Below are 19875 nucleotides of genomic sequence, written 5' to 3' on the forward strand. Positions count from 1 at the left end.
ATTATGCATTTTCTGTTGACTAATTCTGATGCTTTTCGTCAACTGCTGCTTTCAGTTGATCTAATTGGGAGCAGTACTTGTTGGAATTAATTGTCTGGTTTTCCAGAAGGAGCTCATAACAGAGGACTCCCTTCCAATCCCACCATATACACAACATCACCTTCTTTGGATGAAGACCAGTCTTTGGTGTGGTTGGTGGTGGTTCATTTCACTTGCCCCACCATTTCTTCCATTCCACATTATTGTACAGTATCCACTTTTCATCACCTGCAACAATTTGTTTTAAAAACGGAATGTTTTCATTACGTTTCTGTAGAGAATCACACGCAGAAATATGGTCAAGAAGGTTTTTTTCACTTAACTTATGTGGAACCCAAACATCAAAGTGATTAACATAACCAAGCTGATGCAAATGATTTTCAATGCTTAATTTGGATATTTTGAGTATGTCGGCTATCTCTCATGTGTTATAATGTTGATTGTTCTCAATGACTGTCTTGATTTGATCCCTATCAACTTCAACTGGTCTACCCTACCGTGGGGCATTGTCCAGAGAGAAATCTCCAGCACGAAACTTCACAAACCACTTTTGACAGGTTTGATCAGTCACAGCACCTTCTCCATACACTGCACAAATCTTTTTTTGCATTTCAGTTGCATTTTTACCTTTCTTGAAGTAATAAAGCATAATATGCCAAAAATGTTGCTTTTTTCTTCCACCTTCAGTATTAAAATGGCTACACAAAAATTCATCAATTTGGTAAGTTTTTTTTTTAATGCATGATGATATGACAGCTGTCGCAATACAATCTAACAAAATTGTTTCAAATTAAATTAAAGACAACTAAGAGCTACCAGAGCCATCTTACAGGAAAAAACAAATGAACATTTTGGCCAACCCAATATATGTTCCTCAAGGTCTGATATTTGCTTCTTTTTCCTTCTCTCTTTACTTTAACACTGTTTTTCCAATTCCTCAGAGGTTTAGCTAATCCCTGATAAATATTTGCTCCAGCCCTTTCTCCTGACAGTTGGCTCCTATTTTCAGACTCTCAAATTCAACTTATCCCAAGCCAGTTCATATTCATTTGCACTAAGGCAACAAAGATGTCCATTATGGTGTGGCCAAAATGCTGTCAGTACAGTAATCAACATAGGCAACTGTGAAACTTAATTACAATCATGTGAACATCATATTGAGTAAGAGAAAAACTGAGCATGACTGTAATACTATAAGAATAAGCAGACACAGACAAGTATATAATAATGGTTATTCAGGCATAAAGTGGTTAAAATCAGTAATAAAGAGACAATTTGTTGTAATAATGAATAAATGAAGTTAGGGAGAAAAATCATCAAAGTGTTAGAGAATTATCTTTGCATGGTGTTATGGGCTAAATGGTGTCCTCCCAAAATTCATATGTTGAAGCCCTAACCCCCAGTACCTCAGAATGTGACTGTACTTGAAGATAGGGCCTTTAAATAGATGATTAAGTTAAAATGAGGTCTTTAGGGTGGACCCAAATCCAATCTGACTGCTGTCTTTATAGAAGGGAAAATTTGGATACACAAAGAGCACCAGGGAAACACAAAGAGCACCAGGGAAACACATGCACTGAAGAAAGCCCATGTGATGACACAGTGAGAAGGTGGCCATCTGCAAACCAAGGAGAAAGGCCTGAGAAGAAAGCAAAGTTGCTGACGCCTTGATTTGGACTTCTGTCCTTAAGAACTGGAGACATAAACATCTGAAATGTCTGTTGTTTGAGCCAGCAGTCTCTGGCACTTTGTTACAGCAGCCTGAGAGAGTAACACAGGTGACCAAATCAGAGGAGATGAACATAACACATGATTGAGCTCATTGAATGGGACCAAGTAGTTTGACTCACAGAAATGGGATCATTAGGGTTTGGAGCAGCACATTTTCAACCTGTTTTAAATAATGTCTGTGGGTTATATTGGAATTATTAATTATGTCTTTCAATTGGTAATGAAAACTATTTATTCAGTGTATAAGAGATAAAGCATAGTTACAAACTTTTCCATTTTCCATCCTAAATGACCTTTCCTTGACATTTTGTCATATTCTCTCTTGCTCATATTTCTCTTTTACTCTTTCTTCCTTCTCTGCTGCCAAACACTTATCTCATTCTCTTCTAAGTCAAGTTTCTCAAAATAGTAGTTAATAAAATTAACCTGCATTCCCACTTACTCACCATCACCTTGAAATCCACACATGATTGCATGTCTATCACTGCAGAACCCATATTTCTAGCTCTGTGACAAGAAGTTGGATAGGAGACCAATTTTGAGGATGGAGGAGAGACGTACGATTCAGCTGTTATTCTTTTCTTTCTTTCACTTTTCCACTGAATTTCACCTAACAGAGATAACCAGTACCATATAACCAACACCAGTGGGCCCGATTTATTGCATTTATCACTGGATTCTCATGTATGTTGACAACGGATTATTAGTTCCTTCTTTTCCATTCTCTTTTCTTCCTGAGATTATACAATATCATCTTCTCCCTGGTTCTTCTCCTACCCTTTGACTTTTCTGAGTATGTCCCTTTTCTGCATTTCTCTTTCTTCCACCTGTATTTTACATGAATTGACCTCATTATAAGTACTATCTGATTCTCAGATCTGTGTTCCTCTTAATCTGCATCTTCCTTGGATCATTTCTTGAGGCTTTAAGCTATATTTTATGCTGCTAGTCCCTCTTCCTTCCCCAATTTACATCTATTTCCAGTCCTAACTTCTTCCTGGAAATTAAAATCCAAATCATTACTGGACAGTTCCTCCTGAATGTGCCTTCAGCATCTGAGGGCACATATGGCTATATTCTCTATCTCAAAAAATGACTCTACCACCTGCAAAATCATCTCTATACCTTGGAGTCAGCCTATGCACAACCAACAAATCACTAATTGCACCTGTTGCCCTGAACTCATTCAGAATTAGTTATCAGAAATTATTCACGTATTCTTTCTATTATTGTGGTATATATATATACTCCAGAACTCTATGCCAGGTAACTATTTTTAATATTCATTACTCACCATATTTATGGGATCAACTGGTCCAATGCTGTTTACGTAAACATCAGTTTCAATTACTGTGGGCCTCACTGCAAAATACCAATATAAAGAATGGTCAACTGAAAACAGAACTACCATATGACCCAGCAATCCCACTACTGGGCATATACCCTGAGAAAACCATAATTCAGAAAGAGTCAGGTACCACAGTGTTCACTGCATCTCTATTTACAGTAGCCAGGACATGGAAGCAGCCTAAGTGTCCATCAACAGATGAATGGATAAAGAAGATGTGGCACATATATACAATGGAATATTACTCAGCCATAAAAAGAAATGAAATTGAGGTACTCATAGTGAGGTGGATGGACTTAGAGTCTGTCATACAGAGTGAAGTAAGTCAGAAAGAGAAAAACAAATACCATATGCTAACACATATATGTGGAATCTAAAAAAACAAAAACAAAAACAAATGGTTCTGGAGAACCTAGGGGCAGGGCAGGAATAAAGATGTAGACATAGAGAATAGAGTTGAGGACATGGGGAGGGGGAAGGGTAAGCTGGGACGAAGTGAGAGAGTGGCATGGACTTATATATACTACCAAATGTAAAATAGATAGCTAGTGGGAAGCAGTTGCATAGCACAGGGAGATCAGTTCTGTGCTTTATTGACCACCTAGAGGGGTGGGAGAGGGAGGAAATATGAGGATATATGTATATGTATAGCTGATTCACTTTGTTATAAAGCAGAAACTAACACTCCATTGTAAAGCAATTATACTCCAATAAAGATGTTAAAAAAAGAAAAAGAATGGTCAAAGATATAATCATAGGTTGTCTTAAATAAATCTTATTTAAATAAATCTTAACAACTATTACTATTTTACACTTTCAGTAATAAAACATTCTCATTATTAAATGAGGAAGCATGGCCCATTATATAAACACAACAACCTTTTCATTTTACAAATAAATTATGTAACTAAAAATTACCATTTTTGACTAAAAGCCTCCCAGTTTACAGCCTAAAACTGTCTAAATCATCCATTAAAACTAAGGAAGTTTATTCAGTTAAAAATGCTAGGTAATTTGCTCTGCAATAGTCATAGAATTTTAGGATTAGATGGATTTTAGAGCCTAAACATTGTTATATTATCCTACTTCGTGCATATCATGATGTGCTACCAAATGTTAAAAAACTTGCTCTTGGACTGGGAGAAAAAAAGCCCAGATTTGTACCTTTTGCTGATTTCAATGTTGTAAATACTCCCACAGTGAATGATTTAAAGACACCAGTGTGAAGTCACTGAATACAGAATCGGGTAAATATATAATGAGTGGTTATTGTGAGCCAGTATAAGCTAGTTCTGGCATACACTGGAGCTTGAAGCATAGTTATGATGATTAAAGGAGGTGATAGATCTGAAGAGTCTATATCCAGGTCTGATTCTTGTGAGGAGCTTCATTAAATTTGTTCACACCTCATTCCTCTCTTGTTAACAAAATTCCTTTGGGTTGTTTATAGCTGGTTCCAGTGAAAGGTGTATTTTCATCTAATTCTCAGAGTATATTGTACAGCCATCCCTGTGGACTTCATCTGTTGTGTTTTGTACATAACCATTTTTGTTTTCCAAGTTAGTGTTTAAATGGTATATGCTGTATTCTTATATTCTATGAAAATGTGCAGCACAGGTCAGCCTTTTAAATGTTAATCTAATGATATGATTAACTAATATGTGCAATAGTGCATATTTGATTGTGATTTGGGCTTTGAACCTTTGTCAGGTATTTTTGGCTTGCTATAATGAGATTTACCATAGTGATGATAATTTACACTCATGAGATTTTTTTGTTCACTATGAAAAACATTTTCACATAGTTTCTTTTTACTCCCTACCCCCCTGCCATATAAGGCATAAAGGGCTCATTTACTGATTCAGCAAATACTTGTTGAGGAATGCATATAAAGGTTTCATAAAGAAGACTAGAAGGGAAAAAGACATTGTGAGAAGAAAATCTGTCATAGATCTCATGGAGATTTACATAGAGATAATGCAAATAAAATAAAGCAGAAAAACCACCTTGTACCCTGAAAGTTTCTATGCTAAAGTAAGCATGTTTCCAGTACTGTATACTCAGTTTTCCTTTCTGGATAAGTTTATGTGATTTCCCTTTCTGGCCCAGTACTTACCACTCTTACAATGCAGGCACTATATTAGACCTCGCAGGATGAACCCCCTCCTCTAGTACATAGCTGAATCTGCCTGTCTGAGTCCCTATCCTGTCTCAAGTCTCCCTATCTTAGTAACTTTTAGTCTGTCAGAGCTTCCAGGCTGGTAAGCTTCCATGGAAAACTTGAGGCATTTTGGAAAACAGTGCCTGTATTATTTTAAAACCATATTTATTTTTAATCTTTGAAATTATAAAAAGACCTACACTTAGAAAAACATACAGTATTTATTTAGTTTGTTTTACCTCAAGCAAATATTTTATTACATGACATACATATTTTCCTTTTTTTCTTTTTTTTTTTTTTTTGCGGTATGCGGGCCTCTCACTGTTGTGGCCTCTTCCGCTGCGGAGCACAGGCTCCAGACGCGCAGGCTCAGCGGCCATGGCTCACAGGCCCAGCCGCTCCGCGGCATGTAGGATCTTCCTGGATCGGGGTACGAACCCGTGTCCCCTGCATCAGCAGGCGGACTCTCAACCACTGCGCCACCAGGGAAGCCCATACATATTTTCTTAGCTAGAAAAATAAATGGGATTTGTTAGAAACAGTTTTAGTATGAAAAACTATAGGTTTCTAGATTTACATGATACATGACAATGTAATTCGATCTAGTAGCCAACAATTAGATTTCTTAACTAAAAGTAGGTTCTATGACTTATAGAAGGTTATATAGCTTAACCTAAGCTGATGACTTCTGAGATGAGTTGCTTTAATCATTTGCCATTTATGTTTGACTAGCTATGAATTGTAACCAATAAATATCATATAATTAAGCTAATTATAACTAGAATTACAGAGTGGTTTTTATGAAAGTCAATTAATAACAATAGGTTTATTAGTTTCATTTAGTATATGTATTAACAGTTATAAGCAATTAAGTGCAATGTATCAGTCTTGTCTGATTAGATTTTTTCAGTTCATCTGATAAATCAACAAAAACTGAGTGCCTGCTCTCTATTGCATGATACTTGGGTCTGAACACTGCTTATGATAAGAACTAAATGATTTTTTTAACATCTTTATTGGAGTATAATTGCTTCACAGTGATGTGTTAGTTTCTGCTTTATAACAAAGTGAATCAGCTATACATATATATATATCCCCATATCTCCTCCATCTTGCATCTCCCTCCCACCCTCCCTATCCACAAAGCACTGAGCTAATCTCCCTGTGTTATGTGGCTGCTTCCCACTAGCTATCTATTTTACATTTGGTAGTATATATAAGTCCATGCCACTCTCTCACTTCATCCCAGCTCACCTTTCCCCCTCCCCATGTCCTCAACTCCATTCTCTACGTCTGCGTCTTTATTCCTGTTCTGCCCCTAGGTTCTCCAGAGCCATTTGTTTTTGTTTGTTTGTTTTTTTAGATTCCATATATATGTGTTAGCATACGGTATTTGTTTTTCTGACTTACTTCACTCTGTATGACAGACTCTAGTTTCATCCACCTCACTACAAATAACTCATTTTTGTTTCTTTTTATGGCTGAGTAATATTCTTGAGGACATTTTTATTTACAGGACATACTTTTCACATTTTACAGTAGAGAAAGATGTAGATATGAGTGATCTGTCCTGGTTCCTTGATATCAACGTTTCCTTAGCTAACTATAAGGCAAATATATGTATGTTACAAAAATATTAACTCTGGCATTAGGGCTTGAGCCACACTGAGATATTTCATGATGCACATACATCAAGTTCTTCTGAGATGGGACAAAAGATATATTACATCAGTAATTCCAGCGTAGAACGTTGCTATTCATAGAACATATTCAATAAATTACACAATGAACATATATTTGCAAACTATGAGCATTTTTTGAGTTATTATGTATATCATTTTATAACTTTGATGTGCTATCATTTGATCCAATCCTTTAAACTTCATCCCCAAAACACGAAGTAGAATAAACCTGAAAGTGAATTAAAATATTTCAGATTAATTTTGAAACTACAGCTAGTGCTTATATGCTTCAAAATATAAAAAGGAAAACAACAGAAATCTGTAATTGTTCCTTAATAATGACTTATTACTGCTTTCATTGATTCATGCTATGAACAATACTTTTGGGTGAAATCACTTAAAATACAGGATTTTTAGTAATTGAGTAAGTACTTTCTTGGCTTTATGATTTTCTCAGTAGAAGGTTTGTCCAATTGCAGGATTTTAGTGATATTTAAAAAGGAAAACACCATACTACAATTCAAAAGTAGAAAAATGAAACTAAAAGAAAATTGCTACTCCAAGCTTATTAAATGATGTTTAGAAAGTGGACACACTATGTTTAATTCATCAATACACACAGAGATCAAAGATCTGTTTTTTGTGATAGTACAACAATGACTGAGAAAAGCATGTACTGCCACAGCAAATTACATTTTTGATAGAGGGAAGACAGGTAAAGATGACACTGAATTATTTTTGCAAGGCCCCTTTCTGTGCTGTGACTTCTAAGTACTTTGCTTTAAGTATCTCACCAGAATATAAATAAACACCTAGTGGAAATGAGTATATAGAAATAGACATTCCAGGCAACTTAGTAATCTAGAAAATACAAAGAGGAAAGAAAAGAGAAGGAAAGAAAAAAACAGTGAGCTCAACATCGAGTTTCCAGGTAGTTAAGGCAAAATTGAAGAGAGCTCACTCTGGGTGGGGAATTGGTTATCAGTCAGAAGACATAAACTAAAATGAATTTTAAAAATATTTTCTTCATACTTATTTTTAACCATGCTGTATTCCAATAGTCTAAGATATCTTTAGCATAATATGTAGCTTTTTGGTCACTTTGGATATTAAAATTAATTTAAGTCAGTCAAAAACTCTAATCCTGGAAAATAAGATTAATGGTCTTTTCTTACTGCCCCTAAATGGTATTAAAAACGAAATAGTCCCACTGATCTGGATATTGCAGTTATACAGATTTTGAAAGAACTATGACTAATATGTCTTATTGCCCTAGAACAGACAGCAGGGGTCTCAACACAAAGATGTCATATTTGGGTCCAGATACTTCTTCCCAGGCCTTACTAGCAAGGAATGTCAACTAACATTTTCCATCTCCTTCCCCAGGTTACATATGGACAAACAGACACTTGGATACACATGGAAGAAAAGGTAGATATGGATAAATAGATACTTGAGACTGTGCTAATACCTTAGCTAGTAGATACTAACACAGACATCTAGAAAAGATACTAACATAAATTTGGACAGAAAGGAATACCTTCAAAGATCACTTTAATAATTATTCATATTTGTTTGTTTTCAATTTTTTTATTGAAGTATATTTTATTTATACTATTGTGTTAGTTTCAGGTGTTCAGCATAGTGATTCAGTTATTTTTTTCTGATTATATTCCATTACAGATTATTACAAGATATTGATTACAATTCCCTGTGCTATATAGTAAGACCTTGTTGCTTATCTATTTTATGCATTTTATGTATAGTATTTTGTATCTGTTAATCCCATACTCCTAATTTGTCCCTCCTCCCCTCTCTCTCCCCTTTGGTAACCATAAGTTTGTTTTCTATGCCTGTGAGTCTTTTTCTGTTTTGTATATAGAGTCTTTGTATTATTTTTTAGATTCCACATATAAGTGATATCACATAGTATTTGTCTTTCTCTGTCTTACATACTTCACTAAGTATAATATTCTCTAGGTCCATCCATGTTGCTGCAAATGGCAATATTTTGTTCCTTTTTATGGCTGAGTAATATTCCTTTATATATATATATTTATATATATTACATATATGTATATATATCATATATATAGATAGATAGATATAGATATATATATATATATAACTTATCTTCTTTAACTGATCTGTTGATGGGCACTTGGGTTGTATCTATGTCTTGGCTATTATAAATAGTGCTGCTGTGAACACTGGGGCACATGTATCTTTTTGAATTAGGTTTTTGTTTTTTCTGAGTATTTGCCAGGGAGTGGGATTGCTGGATCATATGGTAGCTCTATTTTTATTTTTTTAAGGAACTTCCATACTGTTTTCCATAGTGGAGGCACCAATTTGCATTCCCAACAACAGTATACAAGAGATCCCTTTTCTCCACACCTTCTCCAGCATTTATTATTTGTAGACTTTTTGATGATAACCATTCTGACAAGTGTGACGTGATACCTCATTGTGGTTTTGATTTGCATTTCTCTAATAATTAGTGATATGAGCATCTTTTCATCTGCCTCTTGGCCATCTGTATGTCTTCTTTGGAGAAATGTCTATATAGATATTCTGCCCATTTTTTGATTGGGTTGTTTGTTTTTTCAATATTGAGTTGTATGTGCTGTTTGTATATTTTAGATATTAACTCCTTGTTGGTAGCATCGTTTGCAAATATTTTCTCCCATCCCATAAGCTGTCTTTTTGTTTTGTTGGTGATTTCCTTTACTGTGCAAAAGCTTTTGAGTTTAATTAGGTTCCATTTGTTTATTTTTGATTTTATTTATTTTTCCTCAGGACACTGATCTAAGAAAATATTACTACAATTTATGTCAGAGAATGTTTTGCCTATGTTCTTTTCTAAGAGTTTTATGTTGTCATGTCTTATATTTAGGTCTTTAAGCCATTTTGAGTTTATTTTTGTATATGGTATGAGGGAGTGTTCAAATTTCATTGATTTACATGTAGCTGTCCAGCTTTCCCAACATCACTTTTTGAAGAGACTTAAGTCATTTATTATGTATACTCTGAGATGAACAGATAAAATGCTACTCTGCACAGTACATATTACTACTTATATCTAAATAGAAATTAATTAAATTTAATTGAAATTTAGCTATACTAGCCACATTTCTAGTACTCAATAGTCAATAACCAATTTCAAGTATTCAATACTCACAAATGTATGACTGTTATTAATATATATAATATATATTAAATATATGTAAATTTAATTATTTGGAATTTCTTCTTAGGAGAATGAAAGACTGATCTCTTATTCTGTAGTTTAATGTCTCTTTAGACAGCAGACTTAGCAATGTGCTCCCACTCCTACACCTGATCAAGGGAAAAGAAAGTTGGAGAGGAGATTTAAAGAAAGAGAAACAATGGAGTATCTGCACACCCACTCTTTAGAATGTCTAGGATATTTTATTTTCTTGTGGGTACAATTCACATCAAAGGAAGATAACTGGACCAGAGGCATCTTACCAGTTTTTTGGCCACCAGCAGTACGTATCTCCATACTAGATTGTTGATGAAAGTAGCTAAGGCAGGTGGAAGGTATAGAGAAGCCTCTAGATTCCCCAGGTCAAGGAATTGAACACTATAAAATGCCTATGAACAATAACATAAAGCATTTCTACTCTATTCCTACACTCCTACCCTCACTATTTATATGTTTGCCTCTCCAAGTGTACCAAGGGCCATTTGGTGTTAACCCAAAAAGAAATAAAAACTAAGAAGACAAAAGTTTCAAACTGCACCCAGTTAACTCCTCATATCTCCTGCATGTTCCCATCACTAGAAACTTAGAACAATTAGACAGATGGAATTAAAAAAAGCAGATCCTCCCCTTCTCACCCCAAGTCCCTATCTAGTGGCACATGTCTATCATCTATCCTGGTAGAGGGATAGCTTTAAATCTATTGGGATAGTAATTTTTTAGATTAGATCAAACTATTTAAATCACTGAAATTGTTTGAAAAGCTGTAGACTCTACCTGAAAAGTTGTTAAGAAATAAAAAAGAAAATTCAACATAAAGTAATTTCAGCTTTACTAGAATTACAAAGCCTTTTAATGTTAATTTGTTATTAATTTCAGAAGCCCTCAGTAAATTGATTAAATTTGTTTTCATAATTTATGAAGAAGAAAGATGTTAACACAAATTTTGGACAGAAAGGAATGCCTACAAATCATGTGAACAATTAACTAATTCATTGTGTATAATCTGAGATGCACAGATACAAATGCTGCTGTGCATGGTATAATTATCAAGGTACTTAGGACATGTTTCATTTAATCTATTAAACGATGTGATGTCACAGATGTATATAGCATTTGAAAGTCCAAATCTCGATCTGAAATAATTTAGGTAAAATGCTAAATTCATGAAGTAGAACAACTGTCAAAATACTTACACATGGGTCTTCCCTGGTGGCGCAGTGGTTGAGAGTCTGCCTGCCAAAACAGGGGACTCAGGTTCGTGCCCCGGTCCAGGAAGATCCCACATGCCGTGGAGTGGCTGGGCCCGTGAGCCATGGCTGCTGAGACTGTGCGTCCAGAGCCTGGGCTCCGCAATGGGAGAGGCCACAACAATGAGAGGCCCGTGAACCACACACACACAAAAAAAATACTTACACATGAAATTAAAAGATTATACACGCTAGGTTCTACTCAGAGAAGTTCACTCAGTAAATATGAAGTGAACATAATTTATGTTTCAGACATTATTTTAGCAATGAGGGATAGGGTGCTTTCTACCTTCAGGGAGCTGACATTAATTGAAATAAAAGAGAGTGTCAAATAATAATAGTGAAATATGACAAGCAAAATGGAAGTACAGATTTCTGTTTCTTATGATAAGTAATTGGCATCAATTTAACCATCTCAATAAAAACAACAACTTTTTAATGTTTAAAGCCATGAGAGTCCTTATGAAGATATAACACAAAATATTTATACACCAAATAACAATGCATTTACCTTTATGAAGCAAAATCTACAGGAGAAAAAGGGAAATACAGATAGTAACACACGAAAAATTGAAGAGGGAAAATAAATCATTAAATTTCCAACTCAAAAAAAAAAAAAGCAAAACAAAATAAAATATAGTGAAGGTTATAATAAAGACAAAGTAGAAATTACAAGGTAGTTAATAGAAAAACAGTAGAGCTCATTTGTTAATAATGGAAATTCTGAAAAAATCCACTTCTCTTAATTTCTTGATCAGAAAATAGGGGGTAATAATACAAAATATAAAATAGGAAATAACAAATGGGAACTAAACATTGAAACAGAAAAAGTTTCTTTAATCCTAAGAAATTACTTTGAAGACTTCTTTGTAAATAAACTTGAAAACCTAAATAAAAGAGATAGTTTTCCTACGCAAATATAGATTACCAAAAATGAGTAGGAAGCACAAACAGACCAATTTTCTTAGGAAAACAAAGGGATCAAAGTGATTAACTATTTTCAAAAAGCACAAGACCTGGATGAATTTATAATGGAATTCTATCAAACTTCCCAAAGTCAGATGATGCTAACACCCGGATAAAGTGCTAGACCTTTGAGAATGAAGGAAAATAACTTTTCATGAAACATATGTAAAAGGATGGCTAAAACAAATGAAGACAGTACTCAAAAATAAAATAGAAGATGAATATCACTTATAAATACCAATACAAAACACTAAATAATATATTAGCAAGCAGAATCCAATACCTCATTAAGTTTATAATATATCATGACCAAGAGAGCTTTAGTCCACAATGCAAATTGTTTCAATTAACACTATACACTGTACTAATAGATTTAAAGAGGATAAAACTCAAAATTATTTCCAGAAATGTTGAAAAAGGCTTTGAAAAATTTCAGTACCAATTCCTGATTTTAAAACTAAATCAAGCAAATCAAACGATAAGTTCTTTATTTATTTATTTATTTATTTATTAGTTTCTGCTTTATAACAAAGTGAATCAGTCATACATATACATCTGTTCCCACATCCCTTCCCTCATGCATCTCCCTCCCTCCCACCCTCCCCATTCCACCCCTCCAGGCGGTCACAAAGCACCGAGCTGATCTCCCTGTGCTCGGTGGCTGCTTCCCACTATCTATCTACCTTACGTTTGGTAGTGTATATATGTCCATGCCTCTCTTTCGCTTTGTCACAGCTTACCCTTCCCCCTCCCCATATCCTCAAGTCCATTCTCAAGTAGGTCTGTGTCTTTATTCCCGTTTTACCCCTAGGTTCTTCATGACATTTTTTTTTTTAATTCCATATATATGTGTTAGCATACGGTATTTGTCTTTCTCTTTCTGACTTACTTCACTCTGTATGACAGACTCTAGGTCTATCCACCTCATTACAAATAGCTCAGTTTCGTTTCTTTTTATAGCTGAGTAATATTCCATTGTATATATGTGCCACATCTTCTTTATCCATTCATCTGATGATGGACACTTAGGTTGTTTCCAGCTCCGGGCTATTGTGAATAGAGCTGCAATGAACATTTTGTTACATGTCTCTTTTTGAATTATGGTTTTCTCAGGGTATATGCCTAGTAGTGGGATTGCTGGGTCATATGGTAGTTCTATTTTTAGTTTTTTAAGGAACCTCCATACTGTTCTCCATAGTGGCTGTACCAATTCACATTCCCACCAGCAGTGCAAGAGTGTTACCTTTTCTCCACACCCTCTCCAGCATTTATTGTTTCTAGATTTCTTGATGATGGCCATTCTGACTGGTGTGAGATGATATCTCATTGTACTTTTGATTTGCATTTCTCTAATGATTAATGATGTTGAGCATTCTTTCATGTGTTTGTTGGCAGTCTGTATATCTTCTTTGGAGAAATGCCTATTTAAGTCTTCTGCCCATTTTTGGATTGGGTTGTTTGTTTTTTTGCTATTGAGCTGCATGAGCTGTTTATAAATTTTGGAGATTAATCCTTTGTCAGTTGCTTCATTTGCAAATATTTTCTCCCATTCTGAGGGTTGTCTTTTGGTCTTGTTTATGGTTTCCTTTGCTGTGCAAAAGCTTTGAAGTTTCATTAGGTCCCATTTGTTTATCTTTGTTTTTATTTCCATTTCTCTAGGAGGTGGGTCCAAAAGGATCTTGCTGTGATTTATGTCATAGAGTGTTCTGCCTATGTTTTCCTCTAAGAGTTTGATAGTTTCTGGCCTTACATTTAGGTCTTTAATCCATTTTGAGCTTATTTTTGTGTGTGGTGTTAGGGAATGATCTAATCTCATACTTTTACATGTCCCTGTCCAGTTTTCCCAGCACCACTTATTGAAGAGGCTGTCCTTTCTCCACTGTACATTCCTGCCTCCTTTATCAAAGACAAGTTGGCCATATATGCGTGGGTTTATCTCTGGGCTTTCTTTCCTGATCCACTGATCTATCTTTCTGTTTTTATGCCAGTACCACACAGTCTTAATTACTGTAACTTTGTTGTATAGTCTGAAGTCAAGGAGCCTGATTCCTCCAGCTCCGTTTTTCGTTCTGAAGATTGCTTTGGCTATTCGGGGTCTTTTGTTTTTCCAAACAAATTTTGAAATTTTTTGTTCTAGTTCTGTGAAAAATGCCAGTGGTAGTTTGATAGGGATTGCATTGAATCTGTAGATTGCTTTGGGTAGTAGAGTCATTTTCACAATATTGATTCTTCCAATCCAGGAGCATGGTATATCTTTCCATCTACTTGTATCATCTTTAATTTCTTTCATCAGTGTCTTATAATTTTCTGCATACAGGTCTTTTGTCTCCTTAGGTAGGTTTATTCCTAGATATTTTATTCTTTTTGTTGCAATGGTAAATGGGAGTGTTTTCTTGATTTCATTTTCAGATTTTTCATCATTAGTGTACAGGAATGCCAGAGATTTCTGTGCATTAATTTTGTATCCTGCTACTTTACCAAACTCATTGATTAGCTCTAGTAGTTTTCTGGTAGCATCTTTAGGATTCTCTATGTATAGAATCATGTCATCTGCAAACAGTGACAGCTTTACTTCTTCTTTTCCAATTTGGATTCCTTTTATTTCCTTTTTTTCTCTGATTGCTGTGGCTAAAACTTCCAAAACTATGTTGAATAAGAGTGGTGAGAGTGGGCAGCCTTGTCTTGTTCCTGATCTTAGTGGAAATGGTTTCAGTTTTTCACCATTAAGGACGATGCTGGCTATGGGTTTGTCATATATGGCCTTTATTATGTTGAGGAAAGTTCCCTCTATGCCTACTTTCTGCAGGGTTTTTATCATAAATGGGTGTTGAATTTTGTCGAAAGCTTTCTCTGCATCTATTGAGATGATCATATGGTTTTTCTCCTTCAACTTGTTAATATGGTGTATCACATTGATTGATTTGCGTATATTGAAGAATCCTTGCATTCCTGGAATAAACCCCACTTGATCATGGTGTATGATCCTTTTAATGTGCTGTTGGATTCTGTTTGCTAGTATTTTGTTGAGGATTTTTGCATCTATGTTCATCAGTGATATTGGCCTGTAGTTTTCTTTCTTTGTGACATCCTTGCCTGGTTTTGGTATCAAGGTGATGGTCGCCTCGTAGAATGAGTTTGGGAGTGTTCCTTCCACTGATATTGTTTGGAAGAGTTTGAGAAGGATGGGTGTTAGCTCTTCTCTAAATGTTTGATAGAATTCGCCTGTGAAGCCATCTGGTCCTGGGCTTTTGTTTGTTGGAAGATTTTTAATCACAGTTTCAATTTCAGTGCTTGTGATTGGTCTATTCATATTTTCGATTTCTTCCTGAGTCAGTCTTGGTAGGTTGTGCATTTCTAAGAATTTGTCCATTTCTTCCAGGTTGTCCATTTTATTGGCATAGAGTTGCTTACACTAATCTCTCATGATCTTTTGTATTTCTGCAGTGTCAGTTGTTACTTCTCCTTTTTCATTTCTAATTCTATTGATTTGAGTCTTCTCCCTTCTTTTCTTGATGAGTCTGGCTAATGGTTTGTCAATTATGTTTATCTTCTCAAAGAACCAGCTTTTAGTTTGGTTGATCTTTGCTATTGTTTCCTTCATTTCTTTTTCATTTATTTCTGATCTGATCTTTATGATTTCTTTCCTTCTGCTAACTTTGGGGGTTTTTTGTTCTTCTTTCTCTAATTGCTTTAGGTGCAGGGTCAGGTTGTTTACTCGAAATGTTTCCTTTTTCTTAAGGTGGGATTGTATTGCTATAAACTTCCCCCTTAGAACTGCTTTTGCTGTGTCCCATAGGTTTTGGGTCGTCGTGTCTCCATTGTCATTTGTTTCTAGGTATTTTTTAATTTCCTCTTTGATTTCTTCAGTGATCACTTCATTATTGAGTAGTGTATTGTTTAGCCTCCATGTGTTTGTATTTTTTACAGATCTTTTCCTGTAATTGATGTCTAGTCTCACAGCATTGTGGTCGGAAAAGATACTTGATACAATTTCAATTTTCTTAAATTTACCAAGTCTTCATTTGTGACCCAAGATATGATCTATCCTGGAGAATGTTCCATGAGCACTTGAGAAAAATGTGTATTCTGTTGTTTTTGGATGGAATGTCCTATAAATATCAACTAAGTCCATCTTGTTTAATGTATCATTTAAAGCTTGTGTTTCCTTATTTATTTTCATTTTGGATGATCTGTCCATTGGTGAAAGTGGGGTGTTAAAGTCCCCTACTATGATTGTGTTACTGTCGATTTCCCCTTTTATGGCTGTTAGTATTTGCCTTATGTATTGAGGTGCTCCTATGTTGGGTGCATAAATATTTACAATTGTTATATCTTCTTCTTAGATCGATCCCTTTATCGTTATGTAGTGTCCTTCTTTGTCTCTTCTAATAGTCTTTATTTTAAAGTCTATTTTGTCTGATATAAGAATTGCTACTCCAGCTTTCTTTTGATTTCCATTTGCATGGAATATCTTTTTCCATCCCCTTACTTTCAATCTGTATGTGTCTCTAGGTCTGAAGTGGGTCTCTTGTAGACAGCATATATATGGGTCTTGTTTTTGTATCCATTCAACCACTCTGTGTCTTTTGGTGGGAGCATTTAGTCCATGTACATTTAAGGTAATTATTGATATGTATGTTTCTATTCCCATTTCCTTAATTGCTTTGGGTTCATTATTGTAGGTATATTCCTTCTGTTGTGTTCCTTGCCTAGAGAAGTTCCTTTAGCATTTGTTGTAAAGCTGGTTTGGTGGTGCTGAACTCTCTCAGCTTTTGCTTGTCTGTAAACGTTTTAATTTCTCCATCAAATCTGAATGAGATCTTTGCTGGGTAGAGTAATCTTGGTTGCAGGTTTCTCTCCTTCATCACTTTAATTATGTCCTGCCACTCCCTTCTGGCTTGTAGAGTTTCTGCTGAGAGATCAGCTGTTAACCTGATGGGGATTCCCTTGTGTGTTATTTGTTGTTTTTCCCTTGCTGCTTTTAATATGATTTCTTTGTGTTTAATTTTTGACAGTTTGATTAATAGGTGTCTTGGCGTATTTCTCCTTGGATTTATTCTGTATGGGACTCTCTGTGCCTCCTGGACTTGATTAACTATTTCCTTTCCCATATTAGGGAAGTTTTCAACTATAATCTCTTCAAATATTTTCTCAGTCCCTTTCTTTTTCTCTTCTTCTTCTGGAACCCCTATAATTCGAATGTTGGTGTGTTTAATGTTGTCCCAGAGGTCTCTGAGGCTGTCCTCTATTCTTTTCATTCTTTTTTCTTTATTTTGCTCTGCATCAGTTATTTCCACTATTTTATCTTCCACCTGACTTATCCGTTCTTCTGCCTCAGTTATTCTGCTATTGATCCCATCTAGAGTATTTTTCATTTCATTTATTGTGTTTTTAATCGATGCTTGATTCATCTTTAGTTCTTCTAGGTCCTTGTTAACTGTTTCTTGCATATTGTCTATTCTATTTCCAAGATTTTGGATCTTGGAAATAGAATCTTGGACCAGCTTTACTATCATTATTCTGAATTCTTTTTCAGGTAGACTGCCTATTACCTCTTCATTTGTTAGGTCTGGTAGGTTTTTATCTTGCTCCTTCTCCTGGTGTGTGTTCTTCTGTCTTCTCATTTTGCTTATGTTACTGTGTTTGGGGTCTCCTTTTTGCAGGTTGCAGATTCGTAGTTCCCGTTGTTTTTGGTATCTGTCCCCCGTGACTAAGTTTGTTTCAGTAGGTTGTGTAGGCTTCCTGGTGGGGGGGACTAATGCCTGTGTTCTGGTGGTTGAGGCTCGATCTTGTCTTTCTGGTGTTCAGGTCCACGTCTGGTGGTGTGTTTTGCGGTGCCTGTGGCCTTATTATGTTTTTAGGTAGCCTCTCTGTTAATGGGTGGGGTTGTGTTCCTGCCTTGCTAGTTGCTTGGCATAGGGTGACCAGCACTGTAGCTTGCTGGTCGTTGACTGAAGCTGGGTGCTGGTGTTGAGATGGAGATCCCTGGGAGATTTTCACTGCTCGATATTATGCGGAGCTGGGAAGTCTCCTGTGGACCCGTGTCCTGAAGTTGGCTCTCCCACTTCAGAGGCACAGCACTGACTCCTGGCTGCAGCACCAAGAGCCTTTCATCCACCCGGCTCAGAATAACAGGGAGAAAAAGTAGAAAGAAAGAATTAGTAGAAGAAAGAAAGAGAGAGGGAAAGAAAGGAAGAAGGGAAGAAAGGAAGGAATGAAGGAAGAAGGAAAGGAGGGAGGGAGGAAGGATGGAAAGAAAGAAGGAAAGAAAGGAGGGAGGGAGGGAGGAATGAAAGCAAAAGGAAGAGTGAATGGAAGAAGGGAGGGAGGGAGGGAGGAAGGAAAGAAAGAAAGAGAGACAGGAGGGAGGGAGGGAGGGAGGAAAGAAAAAGAAAGTGGAAAGAAGAAGGGTGGGAGGGAGGGAGGAAAGAAAAAGAAAGAAGGAAAGGAGGAGCAGAGGGAGGGAGGGAGGAAGGGAAGGTAGGAAAAAAAGAAAGAGCAGGTAAAGTAAAATAGAATAAAGTATGAAATATAGTAGCGTTATTAAAATTAAAAAGTAATTATTGAAAAAAAACACAGACTGATAGAACCCTGGGACATATGGTGGAAGCAAAGCTATACAGACAGAATCTTACACAGAAGATTACACATACACATTCACAAAAAGAGAGCAGGGGGAAAAATCAAAAATCTTGCTCTCCAAGTCCACCTCCTCGATTTGGGATAATTCATTGTAAAAGAGGAAAAGGGCGAGAAGTCTGAAATCTTGCTAAGTCCACCTCCTTAATTTGGGATAATTCGTTGTAAAAAGAGGAAAAAGGGGGGAAAGTATTAAATCTTGTCCTCAAAGTCCACTTCCTCAATTTGGGATGATTCGCTGTCCATTCATGCACTCCACAGACGCAGGGCACATCAAATGGACCGTGGAGCTTTAATCCGCTGCCTCCGAGGCTGCACAGAGAGATTTCCCTGTCTCTGCTTTCACAACTCCCGGGTCTCAGCCTTGGACCTGGCCCCGCCTCTGCACGTAGGTCGCCGGAGGGTGTCCGTTCTTCGCTCAGACAGGACGGGTTTAAAGGAGCTGCTGATTCGGGGGCTCTGGCTCACTCAGGCAGAGGGGAGGGAGGGGAATGCCCTCTCCTCGCGCACCAGGCAACAAAAGGGAAAAAAGTCTCTTGCCTCTCCGGTAGCTCCAGACCCTTTCCCCGGACTCCCTCCGGGCCAGCACTAACCCCTTCAGGGTCTCTTCCTGCCGCCAGCCCCAGTCCTCTCCCTGCGCTCCGACTGAAAGCCGATACCCGAGCCTCAGCTCCCAGCCCCGCCCGCCCCGTGGGCCGAGCAGACAAGCCTCTCGGGCTGGTTTGTGCCTGAGTGCACCGAGCCTCTGTGCCAAAATCTCTCCGCTTTGCCCTCCGCACCCCTGTTGCTGTGCTCTCCTCCGCTACTCCGAAGCTTTCCCCCTCCGCCACCTG

The 19875-nt window shown here is 36.6% G+C and overlaps 1 protein-coding gene across 2 annotated transcripts in view; it reads right to left on the minus strand.

The window, feature by feature from the left end:
* Nucleotides 1-19875, minus strand: part of GABRG1 (gamma-aminobutyric acid type A receptor subunit gamma1) — a gene marked incomplete at both ends in the record, with an annotated part of 69504 nt that overhangs the window by 27350 nt on the left and 22279 nt on the right. For both annotated transcript variants that reach the window (XM_079713381.1, XM_079713382.1), the window contains one exon: nt 3065-3132. In XM_079713381.1, the coding sequence (XP_079569507.1) occupies nt 3065-3132 (68 nt within the window). The remainder of the gene's footprint in view (nt 1-3064; nt 3133-19875) is intronic.

The sequence above is a fragment of the Hyperoodon ampullatus genome (genome assembly GCF_949752795.1).
Source record: "Hyperoodon ampullatus genome assembly, chromosome: 1".
In the NCBI taxonomy this organism is placed as follows: Eukaryota; Metazoa; Chordata; class Mammalia; order Artiodactyla; family Ziphiidae; genus Hyperoodon; species Hyperoodon ampullatus.